This window comes from Rissa tridactyla, chromosome 3, assembly GCF_028500815.1.
Source record: "Rissa tridactyla isolate bRisTri1 chromosome 3, bRisTri1.patW.cur.20221130, whole genome shotgun sequence".
NCBI lineage: Eukaryota > Metazoa > Chordata > Aves > Charadriiformes > Laridae > Rissa > Rissa tridactyla.
The window spans coordinates 86,506,960-86,524,774 of NC_071468.1; the positions used below are offsets into that span (position 1 = coordinate 86,506,960).

General features: G+C 39.6%; 1 protein-coding gene across 4 annotated transcripts in view; it reads left to right on the plus strand.

The window, feature by feature from the left end:
- The window catches only part of UBE2J1 (ubiquitin conjugating enzyme E2 J1), a 42,588-nt gene that overhangs the window by 16,176 nt on the left and 8,597 nt on the right, over positions 1 to 17,815 (plus strand). For 2 of the 4 annotated variants that reach the window (XM_054196976.1, XM_054196974.1), the window contains exons 2-6: positions 6,067 to 6,152; positions 9,026 to 9,157; positions 9,810 to 9,894; positions 11,326 to 11,431; positions 13,855 to 13,984. In XM_054196976.1, the coding sequence (XP_054052951.1) occupies positions 6,081 to 6,152; positions 9,026 to 9,157; positions 9,810 to 9,894; positions 11,326 to 11,431; positions 13,855 to 13,984 (525 nt within the window). In that variant the 5' untranslated portion in view covers positions 6,067 to 6,080. The remainder of the gene's footprint in view (positions 1 to 6,066; positions 6,153 to 9,025; positions 9,158 to 9,809; positions 9,895 to 11,325; positions 11,432 to 13,854; positions 13,985 to 17,815) is intronic. The other 2 variants (XM_054196977.1, XM_054196975.1) reach the window with 1 other exon arrangement.

Here is a 17,815-nt window from a genome sequence, read left to right on the forward strand (position 1 = left end):
CCCGTGGCAGGGGGGTTGGAACTAGATGATCTTTAAGGTCCCTTCCAATCCTAACAATTCTATGATTATATTTCAGGGTACTTTTGTCTCAAGCCCCCCTTCTATTGTTTTTTATTTGCTAATGATCACGTACCATTCACAGGTTCTAAGCTGTCAACGAAAATCACATTCACAGTGAGTATGTGGCACACAATTAGCTAGTGACACTGTGCAGGTCGCTGTGAACCTGTTAGAGTCTCTGTACGCATAGATTTAATAAACCATTCTCTAGCTATTACAACACTACTTAAAAAAATATCGTTCGGCATATCAAAGAGCTGAAGTAAAAGTATTTCATAACTCTCCAGTCTGCTGTGCCCTTTGCTTTGAATATGTTTTCTTGCATGCTTTAATGACCGCATCATTTAAAGTGATTTCTTTGACTTAAAACATCAAAGCTCATCGAGTGTTATTGTCTTATGAGAAATTCTGTGTGCTTTGCACATAAATTTAATCCTGACTTTTTTTTAAATTGTGTGATCCAGTCTTTGTGCAGTTGTACTACTGACTGTGATTCCGTGTTATTTTTCCCCTTACATGGAATTTAAAATTACCTTTAGTAGGCAGGATTTTCTTTTGAGTGCTAAGACAGGCAGTTTGGATGAATGGTTTTCCAGGTGCCTTGGACTGCTGCGGGGACTGGTGGTAGTGGTCGTTTAGCAGGTGACACTGGGCACTGGGAGCCCTGAAGTCACTTGGTGGCTACACCAGCCATGGGCCAGGCACTGTTGGCTCAGCAGTTGGGTATTGAGCAGAGGGGGAAAAACCAAAGCTAGCTGGACTTAAAAAGACTTTCCCCAAAATGTCATCCAGAACATACCCATCATCTAATTGAAGGGCCTTGATGCTTGTCTCAAATTGATTGTGTGGTTTCAATTTTTTTATTTTTCTAGTATTATTGTGTAATTTTTTTCCAAAATGTAGATAGTAGCATCATTAATAGACAAACACGTTACAAAGAATTACTTGTATTTTACTAATAGCTTAAGTGGGCTGAGTAGTTATAAAACCTTTAATCCCAGAGAAACTTTATAAGAGTTTTACTAATTCATTGGAAAACCTGCATTCGATAAGGAAATTGCATCCTTATACTGTCTTGGTCAGGAGAACCATGGGAAAAAATTACTACTTTTTCTGTATTTCTCCTGAGTAGACCTCTAAATCTTATTTAAAATGAAGAAAAAAAAAAAAAAGATAGAAGCCATTAAAAAAAAAAAGGTAGAAAGCATTTGCTCAAGCAGTAAAAGCTGTCAGATTGTTTTATTCCTTTTTTTCCAGATCAGATAAGTCAACTTGAAAGATGAAGAGGTCTGTAGCTTTATGCCAGCTGTTTCAGGTTCCTTTATTTATTTGTTCATTATGTACGTTCTTTTTCAAACAAGAGAACCAAAAATGGGCAGAATGAAATGGTTGCTATCCATTTGAAGAAGATACTGTCACGCACAACCCGTATTACTTAAATATGTGTTTGTTTCACTGATGATCTTGCAGTCATCTTTGTGTGTGCAACATGCTGTCTCTTCAGGTGATGAAGTAGTAGGGGCTGAGCCTTGCTGAACTGAGACCACCCTCCCCGTGCTTCTGAACTTGGGTTTGATTAGTGTCACCCACCTCACCTCTACCACTTCCCTCGCCCGGGTCTGTTTCTCCTGTTGAGCTCTTGTACCTGAGTGCCGTTGCCTTTTGTAGACAAGTTGTGGCAGATCTTCAGGAAGCTTCTAATGGTGTCTGGGTTGTTGGTGGGAGTTGGAACTTGTATGAGGTTTTCTGAACTTCCAGTGAGCAAAAGGTATGCAACTTTGTCATGCTGAAATAAATCCTGTTGCAATATTGCGTGTTATGTTTACGTTAATTTAACCTTTGTCGGCTCATGTGATTGGCGCATGTGCTGTTCACTGATATTGTAAAAATGAACTGAAACCTTTTCTTACTAAATGCAGAAGACTACTAACAAAACAAAGCTCTGTAAGGCTAAATAGAATTGCTTTATTTTTAGACTATTTTTATTTTCACAATAACAGATTTTTTAAAAATAAGGCATAATATTTTACTAAGAGAACACTACCGATATTCAAATCCCATCCTCTATTCAAGCAGTAATTTTAACATTTATGGAGACTGTTTGCTTGCGTTCCTGTGTACAGAAGGGTTTCCACGGACACAAGGCGCAGACTTGCCTAATTGGGCATGGTAGCAGGAGTACTTGAATGTGACCTCAAGATATATCCAAGAGAAGCAGTTACATTGAACAGAAATTTCAGGAGAGATTAAAGTAAATGTTAATAAGAAGTAGGATTTGATCAGGACACAGTTTTTGACAGAAATAAATCTACAGATTATACATGCATGCGTTACACAAATTTTGCTCATTAATTGTGTTATTCCGCCACCACTCAATCCTACAGCAAGCTGGTGGCTTTAAATTTGATTCTCAGATTTTTAATGTCCACATTTTACTTTTCAGGAAAATTTGGTTAAGTTGGGCGTAATACAGGAGGCAGATTGTCAGGCAGAGCCGCTGACCCACAGCACCCGCTCTTTCCTTTCCTCCCCAGAGCAGTGGAGAGCTTCCACCCCTCCTGCCAGAGCGGTAACTCTCCTGTGCTCTCTAGAGTTAGCCCAGAAACTTGATTTCCTCAGTATTTAACGTCAATGAACATTATGATAAATTGTTGCCAAGTGTACCTGTGAAAGCATGGTGATTTTTCATGCCATGTTAAAAAATACCTTGATTATTTTGTCTCTAAAGCTTGTTTTCAGCAAGTTGAGTGTCTTGATTTGATTTTTTTTTTTTTTGGCCAAATTAGTGATACGTTTTGACTTTCTTGACAGTTTGCAATTCTTTATTTTGAATGGGCACAAACGGTTCTCATTTTTCAGAATTGCCATTGCCAGACATTTACTCAGATGACTCAGTGTGATTTTTAAGTGGGTTGAAATACCATATTTTGAATCAAAATTCTTCTTAATGAAGTTTGGATAAGAATGTCCTGTACTTGTTGCAGGCAGACTTCGTGAATTACGTTTGTTTCTTCCATTGCAGTTTTCAGTAGTCAAAGGAGGGACTGTGTTCACGAATGCTGCAGCTGTGTTTAAAGAAGAAGTAATTTAATGCTTTCTTCACTGGATCATACGTTCTCAGAATGAACCTTTATTGTTCTAGGCTGTTCTGTGCAGCCTGTCAGTTGGCATTTTTCAGCAATGTGGAAATAGAACCACAGAATGGTTTTGGTTGGAAGGGACCTTCAAAGATCACCTAGTTCCAACCCCCCTGCCATGGGCAGGGACACTTCCCACTAGACCAGGCTGCTCAAAGCCCCATCCAGCCTGGCCTTGAACACTTCCAGGGACAGGGCATCCACAGCTTCTCTGGGCAACCTGTTCCAGTGCCTCACCACCCTCATAGTGAAAAATTTCTTTTTTATGTCTTATCTAAACCTATCCTCTTTCAGTTTAAAACCATTGCCCCATGTCCTGTCACTGGAGGCCTTGGTAAAGTCTTTCTCCATCTTTCTTATAGTCCCCCTTAAGTACTGGAAGGCCGCTATAAGGTCTCCCCAGAGCCTTCTCTTCTCCAGGCTGAACAGCCCCAACTCTCTCAGCCTTTCTTCATATACATGTCCTTCTTTTTCTTAAGATATCCTAGGTTGCTCAATACTGCAAACTTCTTATAAACAAATTATCTCTATGATGCACAAAAGCTAAATTACATATTTTGGTGTATTTCGTGTTCCAGGAGTGCAGTAGTATTTCATGTTTTTTCAGTGTATTTTATGCTGGCTTCTTAAAATGTTTGTAGTCTGACTTCTTGATAATAAAGTAATGTTATGAAAAAATACATACAGTATCACTGTCACTGTTAATTAAATACAAAAATATGTTAAAAAAACATGCTTTAAACTGCTTCCATTTTAAATTCTATGAAAGAGGAGCCCACCTGCTTGTTGTCCACACCTGGCTGCTGTTTTGATTACTTCTCAGTGCAAACCCTTGGTTTCTGTGTGTCTGCCTGCCAGCTGCTGGCACTCAGCACCCAGGGAACAGTCTTGGAGCTAAGGTGGTCAAAAAGTTGTTCCTTTTGGGACAAATCCAAAGTGCTAATCTGCACTGCCAAAAATCCTGTGCCCAGTTTTAGGCTGGTAGGCTCAGTCTCAGTAGACTTTTGTAGAACAGTCTTAAAATACTTTTATTTTGCTCTAATAGCTTTCCCTCAGTTAACATGGGTAACTCCACTTGATGCTGATGTAAGGGCACTGTATTTCTTTTCTTTCTTGGTCCCTTATCTGGGAGATCTCAGTAACAGAGCTGTCTGCCTTGTCGACAACTATTCTGTCTTCGTTAGGCTTCGTTATGTCCATTCTCAGTTTTCTCATGGTTACCCTTTTGCTTCATGGGGAGTTCCCTTCTGAATTAGCTCATCTTGAGTTCTTCTTCATCTGAAGCCAAGTGTCCAGGCTTGTTGGCTGTGAAGCAGTTCTGAGTCTGAAGTGTTTTCTGGTCTAGGCTGGTTTTCTTATTATTCCTCACTAATGAACTGGTAAGCCATAATGCAGATGAAAGAGGCAAACTGTTTTCCAGTGGAGCCTGGACGCTGCTGCCTGTGACGTGTGACCTCATGGGCTCTGCAGGGTGTTTAACTGACGCCTCCCCCTGGCAGCAGCAGAATTGGGACAACTGGCAGCAGCAAATTTCCACATAGTCAGTTTGCTTTTTGGGTTGTAAGAAGTCAAATTCTCAAACTTTGAGCTGTTGTTTATAGCTGTCAAGAAGTGTGAAGGAGGAAAAGAACTTCTCACAGTAGATTGAAATAAAAATTCCTCTGTGGGAAGGTTATGGTAGCTTCCCTCACAGCGTCATGAAAGCAAGTAAAGCCCTGGAGTCTGAGCATGTTACGCAGCCGACAGTCAGCTGGTGATGCCAGGCTTTGTAAATTGAGGAACTACAGTTCAGTTTCACCGTATCTTTATGCTTACACTGTAAGGGAATTTGGGCAGTGTTTCTTCTTCTTTGTTGTTAGAAAACTACACAGTGGGAGGGACGTCCATGGTTCGAACTGAACATGGAGGATGGGTTAAGGGATCCTGGTCCTATGTAGTTGCTTAAAGAGGTTACTGGTATTTGCACTTTTTCCAGTGAGTAGGAGGGAGTAAGAACTTTCTACCTAACCTTATTCATGAGGCGGCATCTTTGAATTTCTTGTCTGTAGTTCTTATGTTTAGTCTGCTCTTCAGTTTGGCTCAGTTCTTTACTAGGTGTTAATGCATGATACGCATGAGGGTGTGTGGCAGGACAAGTGATGTGACAGAACTCACTAAAGGGGAAGGAAAAAGGAGACGCAGAAAATGCAGGTGATGCTGGTGGTTCTGAAGTGGAAGATTGGAGAGGGTAACTAATTACCATCCTGAATTTAGGATAGAAAAATACCTATGTGTCCACACTTAGTAGAAGGTTCAAATTGCAAAGGCCCTGGGTAAATTTTTCTAGCTAGGCATCTGCGTTTTCAAATCTAGTATAAAATGTCATCTCCTTATACTCCTGGTGGGTTGGTTTCTCTCAAATCATATTGTGACCTCCTTTGGAATAATTAAGGGAGTAGTCATGGGAGGTGTCAGGATAAGGCTTTTCAGCAGTTGTTTAAAGATGCACATGATGTCCTTTATGATAAAATATTGAGGTTATTAGTCTTGTACACCTTGTATTTAAAGTCTGAAACTCTGTTAATGACACCTATGTTTTTCCTCGTGTCTTTGGTGCAATTAATAATGTAAAACTACATTAGTACCAGTGTTTAGTGTTGAGAAACTTAGGGACATATTTTTAATAACTTTGTATAACTCATTTAAGATTTATTCAGCATGAGGATTTTATATTTTGTCTTGGATTATTAACTCAATTGAAGCAGCTGGGACGTGCTGAAAAAGATTAGTTAGTTGAAGGGAGCTCTTCATGAAATGTTCATATATTTTTCTATGCAACGCGTATTAACTTTATTCTTTATTTCCATGTCTTATGCTTTCTCTTTTTCAGCTGTCAAACGTTTGATGAAAGAGGCCGCAGAACTGAAGGATCCTACAGATCATTATCATGCACAGCCTTTGGAGGTTTGTTTCTCTGTATGTTTGCAAGAGCTTGTAATTGGGCTGTGTTATTAAGATATATTCATACAGGGAAATTTGAATATGTAAAATGTACATATTTAGATACTAGATACTTTTAGAACTGATTCCGTTCTTTTTTTCCTATGATGGGAATCAACAGCAGAATTCCACTTTAGTAGTATTGTAGTTCCGGGTTGTGAGGGAAAGTACATAATAGTGATTTTACATTGCACCTGAGTAATTTTATCACACAGGTACAATACATTTATTCCTCCTCCTCCTTCCTGAGACTACATAAATGCATTATGTTTTAAGTTAACCTTTTTACACCCAAACCTGACATTTGGCTCAGTTGCTGAGTTGCTCAACAAAACACTTAAGCCTAGGTGATCTATGAGGATTCACCATAGCTGACTATTTTGCATACAAAAAACTGTGAAAAACATAAATGGATGCAATTCCAGATGCCTTGTAAGAGAAAATGCTGAGATTCCACTTAAATAGTAGCTTCTCGAAGCCTTATAAACACCCAGTTAAGTTTTTGGGCTGAGAGGGCAGTGAAGTTCTGGTGGTTAGAAGCTTAAGCAGCAACTCCATCTGATTTCATAGGAATAATAAAAAAGGCAATGTTCTGTGGTATTCAGTTATGGGGGTTGATTTAGCTGTTCAGAGAAATGCATAGCGCACTTAACATGCTTAGAGAAAATAGCATGTTCCTAGGTGCTATAAAATATACCTTATTATTGACTAGTTTTTGTCTGTACCTTATGTTTCCCCTTCTTGTGGTGAAATGTAAAGTTTAGTTTATGCTGTTACTTGTAACTTACATGAAGGTCTTATTTCTGGGTTAGAACAGTGATGCGCTGGGAAGAGAAGAGCAGCAGAAGAAAGGAAATGCTTCAAGTGTTCACAGTTACTTCCCAACCTTGAAAAAATTATAACTAGGTGGGCAGCCACAGCCCTGTGATACCAATGTTCAGCATTAGTTGAGATATGTTGCTCACTGACAGCAAGGCTTATTTGGACTCCTGTCCTAACAGTAGGAGTTGTTTGGTTTGTAAATATCCTGGAAGTTGTGGGTATCACGTGATCTGATACACAAAGGCAAACATGGAACCCCAAAGATATAATGCTTAAAGAGAAGTTATTTATATGTCCAATGAAAATAATATTCCAAATTTCAAATTGTACCTGTTGTGCAGTAAGGCACAGTACGTATTTCAGTATTGTGGTGGGTTGACCCTGGCTGGATGCCAGGTGCCCACCAAAGCCACTCTATCACTGCCTTCCTCAGGGGGACAGGGGAGAGAAAATATAATGAAAGACTTGTGGGTAAAGATAAGGACAGGGAGATCATTCAACAATTACCATCATGGGCAAAACAGACTCAACTTGGGAAAATTTGTTTAATTTTATTACCAAAGTCAGAGAGAATGAGAAGTAAAACCTAAATCTTAAAACACCTTCCCCCGACTCCTCTCTCCTTCCCAGGCTTAACTTTACTCTGGGATTCTCTATCTCCTCCTCGCAAGTGGTGCAGGGTGACGGGGAATGGGGGTTGTGCTCAGTTCATTACACGTTGTCTCTGCCGCTCCTTCCTCCTCAGGGGGACAACTCCTCACACTCTTCCCCTGGTCCAGCTTGGGGTCCCTGCCTCCACAAACCTCTCCAATGTGAGTCCTTTCCACAGGCTGCAGTTCTTCACCAACTGCTCCAGCATAGGTCTCTTCCATGGGGTATAGTCCTTCAGGAGCAAACTGTTCCAGTGTGGGTCCCCCATGGGGTCACAAGTCCTGACAGCAAACCTGCTCCAGTGTGGGCACCCCTCTCCGTGGGGCCACCGGTCCTGCCAGGAGCTGGCTCCAGCGCAGGCTTCCCATGGGGCTACAGCCTCCTTCAGGCATCCACCTGCTTCGGTGTGGGGTCCTCCATGGGCTGCCGGTGGATATCTGCTCCACCATGGACCTCCACGGGCTGCAGGTGGATATCTGCTCCACCATGGACTTCCATGGGCTGCAGGGGGACAGCCTACCTCACCGTGGTCTTCACCACAGGCTGCAGGGGAATCTCTGCTCCAGTGCCTGGAGCACCTCCTCTCCCTCCTTCTTCACTGACCGTGGTGTCTGCAGAGTTGTTTCTCTCACATATTCTCACTCCTCTCTTCTGGCTGTTGTGCACAGGTTTTATTTCCCTCTTATTAAATGTGTTAACCCAGAGGCGCTACCACCATTGCTGATGGACTCAGCCTTGACTAGCGGGTGGGTCCGTCTTGTAGCCAGTTGGCTTTGTTGGACGTGGAGGAGCTTCTAGCAGCTTCTCACAGAAGACACCCCTGTAGCCCCCCTGCTACCAAAACCTTGCAATGCAAACCCAGTACATCTATGGAGAAGCAAAAGAGGATGAGAATTCTCTGGGGTGTGAGTCAAGTCACTGTGTTGGCTTGGTCATGGAAGGGGCTTTGGGGAGGCTGTCATTAATGTTCTTTCTTGGGGTAGGTCTCCCCTCTGTTCTCAAGAAATTATTAATCACTGGGGCAAAGACCCAGTATTCCCTTACTTGACTCAGTTTTCCATCTGTCAGGTAATAAAACTCTTGTCATGATTGTTACAACTAGAATGGAGAGCCTGAATAATAAATTTGAGGGTTGCAACAAAACCATCGTGTAAGAAAATTACCAGACAGCTAGAATACTTTATCGTTTTAACCAGAATCTTAGTACTGTGTTGGTTGTCTTACTCTCCATGTGATTTTGACTTCTTAAAAATTCTGCTGTGCACTGTTTGTTTAGCCTGTCCTTGGTCAAGGAAATGGTGTTTAATTGTCTACTTCTTTGATGCATTCTTCTTTCTTTCTTTTTTTTTCTTCTCTGTTTGGTGGGGACATTTTAGGATAATCTTTTTGAATGGCACTTTACTGTTAGAGGCCCTCCAGATTCAGATTTTGATGGAGGGATTTATCACGGGCGAATAGTACTACCACCGGAATATCCCATGAAACCACCCAGCATTATTTTGCTGACGGTAAGCATGTTTACTAGTTTTTCCTTTTTACGTAATCAATTTAACTGCAGGTGTCAGAGGGACATTCTTGGCATCTAGGGTAATGTTGTTTTTGTAAGAAAGGTGGCATAGTACAGTTAATGCTGCCAACTGAAGGCCAGAAGTCTCCCAAGGTGACTTTGGTGTTCTGTAATTACATGAAGCTTTGCCACCTAATAGATGGAAGTTTTCTCCAGGAGACAGTCGCGTTTCTGATGTGATTGTCTCATCTTCCTTTCTCTCCATGGGGCCATCTTGGTCTCTGTTGGAGACATTGGTCACATGTAGGAAGGCAGACCTATTGTTTGGGGCAAAGGCCCACATTTTGCATAGTTTAATAGAGCTATAGCTTTTCAATCTTGCAAGTGGTGTGTGGGTTACAGGAGCAACAGGCAAGCCACCATATCACATTGGGACATCTGAGGTATCAGTTAAGAGTTTCTTCATGAATGAATAGAAGCAGCAGGCAGACTTCTTTGTTCAGAAAGCTGAATGCCAATTTTGTGAGGTTGGCAGTAATATAATTATCAAGTATTGTTTGCATATAGATTTGTTTGGTTTTTTTTACAACTTGTACCAAACCCCAAGAGTTTACTTCAGCATGTTTTATTATATCCTCCTTCTTTTTTTGAAGGCCAATGGCAGGTTTGAAGTGGGGAAGAAAATTTGTTTAAGCATCTCAGGGCATCATCCTGAAACATGGCAGCCTTCATGGAGTAGTAAGTAGCAATTATTTGGAAAATGTTACCCCCCTCAAGCAACCAGATCTTTAAACTGAAAAAAAATAATCTCATAAAGAGTGTTTATAGAGGAAAAGGAGACAGATTTTGAGGGATTAAAGGCACGGGAGAATTTGAGAAATGTAAAGTCATGAAAGAGCGACATAGGAGGATTTGGGAATGGTATTAAATAAATGTGGGGTGAAAGGATTGAGAAACTGAGCGGTGATGGTAAGCTCTTATTTATTTGGATGCACAAGCATTAAGAATTCTCAGACTACTTAGAATATTCTTTGTTGGTTTTTTTTTTATTAAATTGTTCTTATGAAAATACTTTAAATCATATTACTTTATCCTGTTTGTATAATCACTAAAATCAGCTTGAATGTTGATAGAGGGGAGTGTGGTTGACTTTTAAATCTGGTGCTGTACTTCTGAACACTCAAGAGGAAAGACAACGTGGTCTGAGTTCGGAATAACTGAATGTTTTTTACCGTTTTTTTTAAATTTCATTATCACAGAAATTGAGACTTCACACAATTCATTCAAGGCAATATTTCTGCGTTTATATAATTTTTGTCTTGCTGAGTACAGTACATCAGTTATTTCTTTGGATATCAGTTGTGCTTTTAAAAGATGGTGATAAGATCTTAGGAGTTTTCTAGCAGACCACTCTTCGACTTTTGTGAAGTCTCTTATGTTATTTTTAAAGAGTAGAAAATACTGTCTTCTAAGTAGGAGGTGTAAATATCCTATCTCTGTTTTGTGGTGCTTATATTCATGTGATATTTATTTACCAAATCTACTAGCAAAGTGTCTTGAATTCTTAAATTTCATGACTCTGTAAAAATGAAGGATAGATATTGTCAAAAGAGGTGTTATAGATGACAATTCTGTTATGAGCTGTTAGTGGTAGTTAAGTAAGCTCTTTCCGCGGCATAATTACATACAAGGAACAAATTCAGTGGTATGTTGCTTAAAGAAAACCACTGAGCTTGTGCGCACTGAATCGCGGAATTCATGTCTAATAGAAAACACACACAAAAAGAAGGTGGCGTTATGAATCCTCTTCTTTTCCTCACCATTTATATTTTAATACTGCCTTACCTTTATTTCTTCAGAACCCGTTTTAACGTCTGGAACTCTAATCTTTATATTGATGCAATGTTTTTGTGACAACTTTTCTTCTCTGTGTTGACTGATGGAAGAATAAGGGCTTGCCTTTCACTTATAATGTGAAGTTTAAAAAAGTGAAGAAAGCCTTGCTGTGTACCAAAAAAGCCGGTGCTGCTTGTGTGAAATTCAGACTACTCCTTTGGACAAAATTAAGTTCTGCAGGCAGAACTGCAACTTTTCTGTACTTCGTGTAGAGTGAGATAAAATAATAATTGTTTCTGCAACCTTGTTTCTATCTCTGTTTTCCCATTTTAGTAAGAACAGCTTTACTAGCCATTATTGGATTTATGCCAACCAAAGGTGAAGGAGCAATAGGATCTCTAGATTATACACCAGAAGAAAGAAGAGCTCTTGCAAAGAAGTAAGCACTTAAGTTTGTTACTGTAGGTGTATATATGTGTATATATATATACACACAGACACTCTCTCTTTTAGGGTAAACCATTGAGTAGAAAGTAAGTCACTTCAGTCCGTTCTCTTGCATTTATTCCAAATATAAAAAAAGTTCTATACCTTGTGTATTTTTTTTTTTCCTGAACACTGTGCAAACTCAGAACTTATGGTCAAATAAAATACTTTGAGAGGGCTGTGTTCCTCCCAGCTTTGTGTGGTCAAATTAGAGGTTTGCCTGAAATTGACTCTGAGAGGTATAATTAACATTGTGATGCAGTGGTAATTGCAGCGTGGAGGGAAAATGAGTCTGATGGAATTGATAGTAAGTGTAAGTGGGAGAGAAAACAACCAAAACAATGATGCATCATTTCCCTTGAGTAAATAATAATGAAACAACAACAATAAAAATATGAAGCACCAGTTTCTGAATGATTTTTAGGAAATTAACTTAAAATTAGATTTGTGCCTATGATGCAATGATTAGCTTAGTGGATAAGGAGAAAGCAGTGGATGTCGTTTGTCTTGACTTTAGCAAGGCTTTTGGTGCTGTCTTCCTTACTATCCTCAGAGAAACTCATGAAGTACAGCCTAGGTAAGTGGGGACAGTAAGGTGGATTAAGAACTGGCTGAGCTGCCTGGCTCAGAGGATTGTGGTAAGCAGCACAAAGTCCAGCTGCAGGCGGATTGCTACTGGTGTACTCCAGGGGTTGGTACTGGCACCAGCGCTATTCAGTGTCATTAACGACCTGGATGAGGGGGCAGAGTGCACGCCCAGCAAGTTGGCAGACAATGCAAATCTGGGAGGAATGGCTGATATACCATGAGGTTGTGCTGCCATCCAGAGGAACTTCAACGGGCTGGAGGAATGTCACCAAGTTCAATAAAAAGAAAAGCAAAAGTCCTGCCCCTGGGGAGGAATAACACCAGCTGGAAAGGAGCTTGGAAGGGGACAGCCTGGGGGTCTGGTGGATACCAAGCTGATCATGAGGCACCAATGTGCCCTTGCAGCAAAGAAAGCTAGTTATATTTTGGGCTGCAGTCGGAAGAGCATTGCCAGAAGGTTGAGGGAGATGATCCCTCATCTGTACTCAGCGCTGGTGAGATATCTGGAGTGCTGGGTCCAATTCGGGGCTGTGTCCATATCAACATACAAGAAAGATACGGACTTACTGGAGTGAATCCAGTGCAGTGCCACGAATGTGATTGAGGGGCTGGAATGTGTTTCATACCAGGAGAGGCTAAGAGAGCTGGGAGTGTTCAGCCTGGAGAAGAGAAGGCTCAGGGGATCTTACCCATATGTACAAATACCTGAGAGGAAGGTGTAAAGAAGGCAGAGCCTTTTCACTGGCATCCAGTGTTGGTATGAGGCAATGGGCACAAACTGAAACCCACAAAATTCAATCTGAATGCAAGAAAACACTTTTTACTGTGAAGATGGTCAAAGCACTAGCACGGGCTGCCCAGGGAGGTGGTGGAGTCTCTGTCCTTGGAGGTATAAAAATGTGAGTGGAAACAGACCTGGGCAACTTGCTCTGTTTGACTCTGCTTTGAGTAAGGAGACTGGACTAAATGATCTCCAGAGGTTCCTCCCATCCTCAGCTATTCTGTGATTATCCTTAAATGAACTCTTACACCTGTGGGGGTTTTTTTTGATCTTTCTCCTTTCCCTGTATTGGGAGGAGAAGGTACTTGACCATACCCCTATCTTATAAGCAAAGTTACTGTATTCTAAATTGTAACTAGTACCTTATTTTGAAGGCAGCTGTGAGCTTATTCTGCCTGTATTCTGAGACAGTCAGAAGCTCCAACTTTTCTGTCAGCGTGGCACTGAGTCAAAGCGAATAAACCCTACTGAGAAGCAGGGTTTGGTGGATTGGTCTCGATACTATACTATCGAGGCGGTGTGGTTTCTCATGGTCTTGGAGAGCTGCCTGCAGTGTGCCCTGTAGACAAATTATGTGTGCTAGAGAGGAAGGGTGATGCTCTCATAGACGCTGAAATTCCTGCATGTGAGGTGCAAGCTCCTGGGTCCAATTTAATGTTTGTAATAATAGTTAATTAATAGTAATAATTTACGATTTTAATTTGCTGCAGATATAAAGTAAGTTTTAAAATGGTAAAAAAAATATTAATAAAGTATAAATAATAACAATATATAAGTCAGTTAATATTTTTCTAAATGACATGAGAGAATATCTATTTGTAGTATAGATAATTCTTAACGTATTTTTTTTCAAGATAGTGTGATTTGGGTCGGGGGGAAGTACTTTCAAGCTACTGGTCTTGACACCAATTGTCTTTCTGTGGATTGTTTTGCAAATAGTTTGTTTAAACAAGCACACAGGAACATTACGAGAACATGCTATTCTGAGCTATGTCATTTGTGGCCAGGTCACAAGACTTCTGTTGTGAAATGTGTGGCACATCTATGAAGACAGCCCTCTTACCACTAACATCTGGAAGCGTGTCAAGCCAGGCGGACAAGGAGGCTAAGGAACTTGCAAGACAAATTAGCTTCAAGGTGAAGTCACTGTTTAAACTTTCATCTCTGTTGTATAGATGTAAAAAAATTATTGAGCAAGAACTTGTAAATTGCAGAAACATTCATCATTTCATAAACCTTCATCAATCACTACGTGGAAACCTGTTTTTTTTTTTTTTTTTGGACAGTCCGAAAAAGAAAAATAGGAGTGGATCTCTTGCATTGTGCCAATTAATAAATTGTGCATCTCAAACACTGATTGATTAGCTTTAATTTCAGTGGTGAGCACTGTGGTAAGAACTGCCTATCTATGTTGGTTTTACTTCCATGTTTTCAGTCACTAATAACTTGATTAAATTCTCCAGAATTAGTCTTAACATAAAAAGTGTTAGGACTAAGTTTCGGCAAAGCTAACTAAATTTTTTTTTTCCTTTGTGATTCCCCGCCCCCCCTCCCTTTTTGGCTTGTGGAAGGAATAAAACATATTCCTACTGAAAAATGGTTGCAAATTCTTTTGATCTACTCTACAGCTGAAGATACTGAAAGTTGAACTCTGGTATGGAAGTTGCTGTTACCCAAAAATGTGTTCTCTAGCTTGTGTTTCAGTGAAAGTAAGGTTTGTTCAGCCAAATATGTGCCTTAGGAAATTGCATGTGTTGCATGCACAGTGGTGTTTTTCACTGAATTTTCCACTAAACTCTTAAATCAGCCACTAAGGAAGACTGCTGTGCATGAGGCAGGGAACTGCACTGAAATATATTATGACAATGTGACATTGGTGCAGAATGCGTCCTCACTAAGGTCAGGGATGGTAGTATGTCCTCTTTTATCACCATTGGTCTCCTTCTTGTCCTAAAGAGTACTTTTTTTTTGTGTGCGTAAATGCCATGAGAGTAAAGATTGCCTCCTGCAGAGCATTAGAGCAGCTCACGGTCTAAGGGAGAGTCCAGCCCCATGGCATTGCATTGGCACTTTGATGTTATGGCGCAGGTGGGAAAGGCAACTCATCTCTGGAAAACATAAATAGTATCATAAGGAGATTGTGAGTGACATTAGACTCTAAAGAAACCCAGTACTGTAAAAGCGATGGTTCTCAAGCTTGGGGGAATAATGGGCAGCTGTTAACCTTCAACGGTTGGACTCGATGATCTGAAAGGTCCCTTCCAACCTAGGCAATTCTATGATTCCATGACTCTGATTACTGCCAGTTTTGCAGGACCTGCATACTGCTGTGCAATCTTACATCTAGACATATTGACACAGTTGCATCTGTGTGTAATAACGCTTATGATAAAGACATCTCAAAATATTTTACAAAGATGAGAAGGTACAGGGACAGAGTTTAAAGCTGAACTACTTAGAGAAGCAATGGACTGCTGTCTCCTGGCTTTTTTACAACATATAAGGGTTAAAAAGTGCAGGATTAATTTTTGCTTAAGAACTGCTAATTTTCGTCACAGAAATTCTAGAAATATCAGAGTATAATTTTTTTTTTTGAAAGAACTCTTAACTTAAATTTCATACCTTTATCAGTTTTAAAATGAAGGACTTGGGGACATCAATCTCTAAAGAATATTAGTGCGTTCCATGTAACTCCACCTCCTAAGAACAAGCACTTAGCAAGGGAAAAATGAACAAACGCCTCAGGTTTCTCCAGCCGTTTACAATCCATTGTGGGTTTTTTACAAGGTAAATCAGTTCTATCCACTGGTTGCACCTTCCCTCCCTTTCTCAGATCAAATTTTAGGGATTGATCTGTTTTTTAAGCTTCATGCTTCTCTGCTTTGCTTTGTTATTGTTTGTTTGATTTATGTTAAGCTGAGGCATTTGATTGATGTGTTTGTAGTAAATAAATAGTATGAATTACTGGCAGGGAATACAAAAGTTTTTAATCGTTTGGATATATCCCATGTCAATTTATGGGGTAGGATTTAACATCAGATTGCTGATTGAGTGCATAATTTGAGAGAGCCTCTCTACTAGCAATTATACTGGCAATCTCTACCTTATCTTGATCACTAAAGAAGAGATTTCCTAACTTTTTCTAGGTGATCCTGGGATGATGAGAAATTATTTAATACCAGTTTTAAGCAAAATGGTAACTTTAAAAAAACCAACCCATGTGTAGTATCGAGAAAGGAATATGAAATTCAGGAGAAAAAAAAAAAACAAACCACGTTTTCACACTGCAGTTTTCCTTCTTCTGTGAGCCTCCACCTTTTGTTCCCGTCTGTTTTAATAGAAAATTACATTATTTTTTTTAATCAGCTTTAAATTGACTTGCAGATTGTTTTGTGCATTTTAGGTGCTATATACCATAAATTCCATTCACCTTAAAAAAAGAAAGGATAGATGACTAATAGCATATGCATTACTGTAAAACGATATAGTTTATCTACATGTTGCCATCACAAGACATATTTTGCAGTAAAATAAATTCTCCACTCACCCTCATTATTATTTTTAAACATGGTGATCTTCTGTATTCTCTCCAGCTTTTCTGGACACAGAGGTAAGGGCTGTAGAAAAGAGAGACTTGGTGACAAAAAATATTTCAGTTTTGGAAACTTTCAAGTACTTTATTTATTTGAATGTTAGTCTGACTTCAATCTAGCATACTAGACTTAGTACTTTCATGAACTAAAATAAATCAAGTACACATTTTGTAGAGTATGTGCTTTGTAGAGATTAACAGTAAAGATGAAGTGAGCTTTTCTTGGAAAAAGCAGAAGTATGAAAAGCAGTGGTCGCGGATTCCAGGGAAGGAACTTGCAACTGGATATGGGAAAGGAAAATTCACCCTGCTGGTTGTCAAATGCTGGAGTAGGCTGACCAGAGAGGCTGTGGAGTCTGCAGCTCTGGAGATGCTCAAAACTTGACTGAACATTACTCTACTTTGAGGAGGGAGTTTGACCAGGTGACATCTAGAGGTCAATTCCAGCCTAAATGATTCATAATCCTGTGTTGCTTTGTTGCTGGTCTGTATTTGAGTCATAACTTGTCCTAACTAATATTAGAGTTCATAATAGTCAAGTGCAAAAGGAAAGCAGTGTTGTCAGATTATAAGTGTTTTTAAGTCTTAAATTCAGGTTGTTTCAGTGATATATTTTTCATATTCTCCTAAGATAATATACATCAAGAAACAGGGAATTTAATTTCCTCACACAAAATAGTATCATGAAAAAGAATATTGTTATCTTATGATCTTATCAGCTTTTTATCACCATAACTGGTTGTTTTCTAATACACTATTTCTTACTACTACTACCACTACTTATATCTGCATCTGAAGACAAATACTACATTTGGAATTGTCATCTTTATAATAAGTTGAGATCTAGATACATAACTTGGGAGGTAACTTGCTTGCTGATAAAAATTGATCTGGTCATGAATTTATTTTTTTTTAACGTGTCAATTTTAAAGTGTTTCAGTTCAGAACTACGATGCTATGTCCTTTTCCATTCCCAAGGGATTATTACAGGCATATGTACTGTTTAAACAAGAGGTTTGTTCATGGTCTTCTACATGTCACTACTGATGTCTTGTCTAAAATTTCTAAAAGCATGAAACCTAAATTCTGGGAATTGATGCTTATTAGACATTTTATAAACATGTACAGAAGTGGTATTATAAGACTTGTATTTTTACTTTTGCTTGTGCTGAAATTTAAATACTGGAAACTGAGGGATGTGTGCCTGACACAGTGTAGTGCAGGGTCTATATGCCCACTCTGACTGTGAAGCAGCTTTGGTACTCGAACCAGTATAGCCACATTTAATTAGCGCTTACTGGAGGCTCATTAGCCCTGCTGAGAAGTAGGCTAGATTAGTTCACTTGTAACAACAGTAGTCAGCATTCACTTAAGGA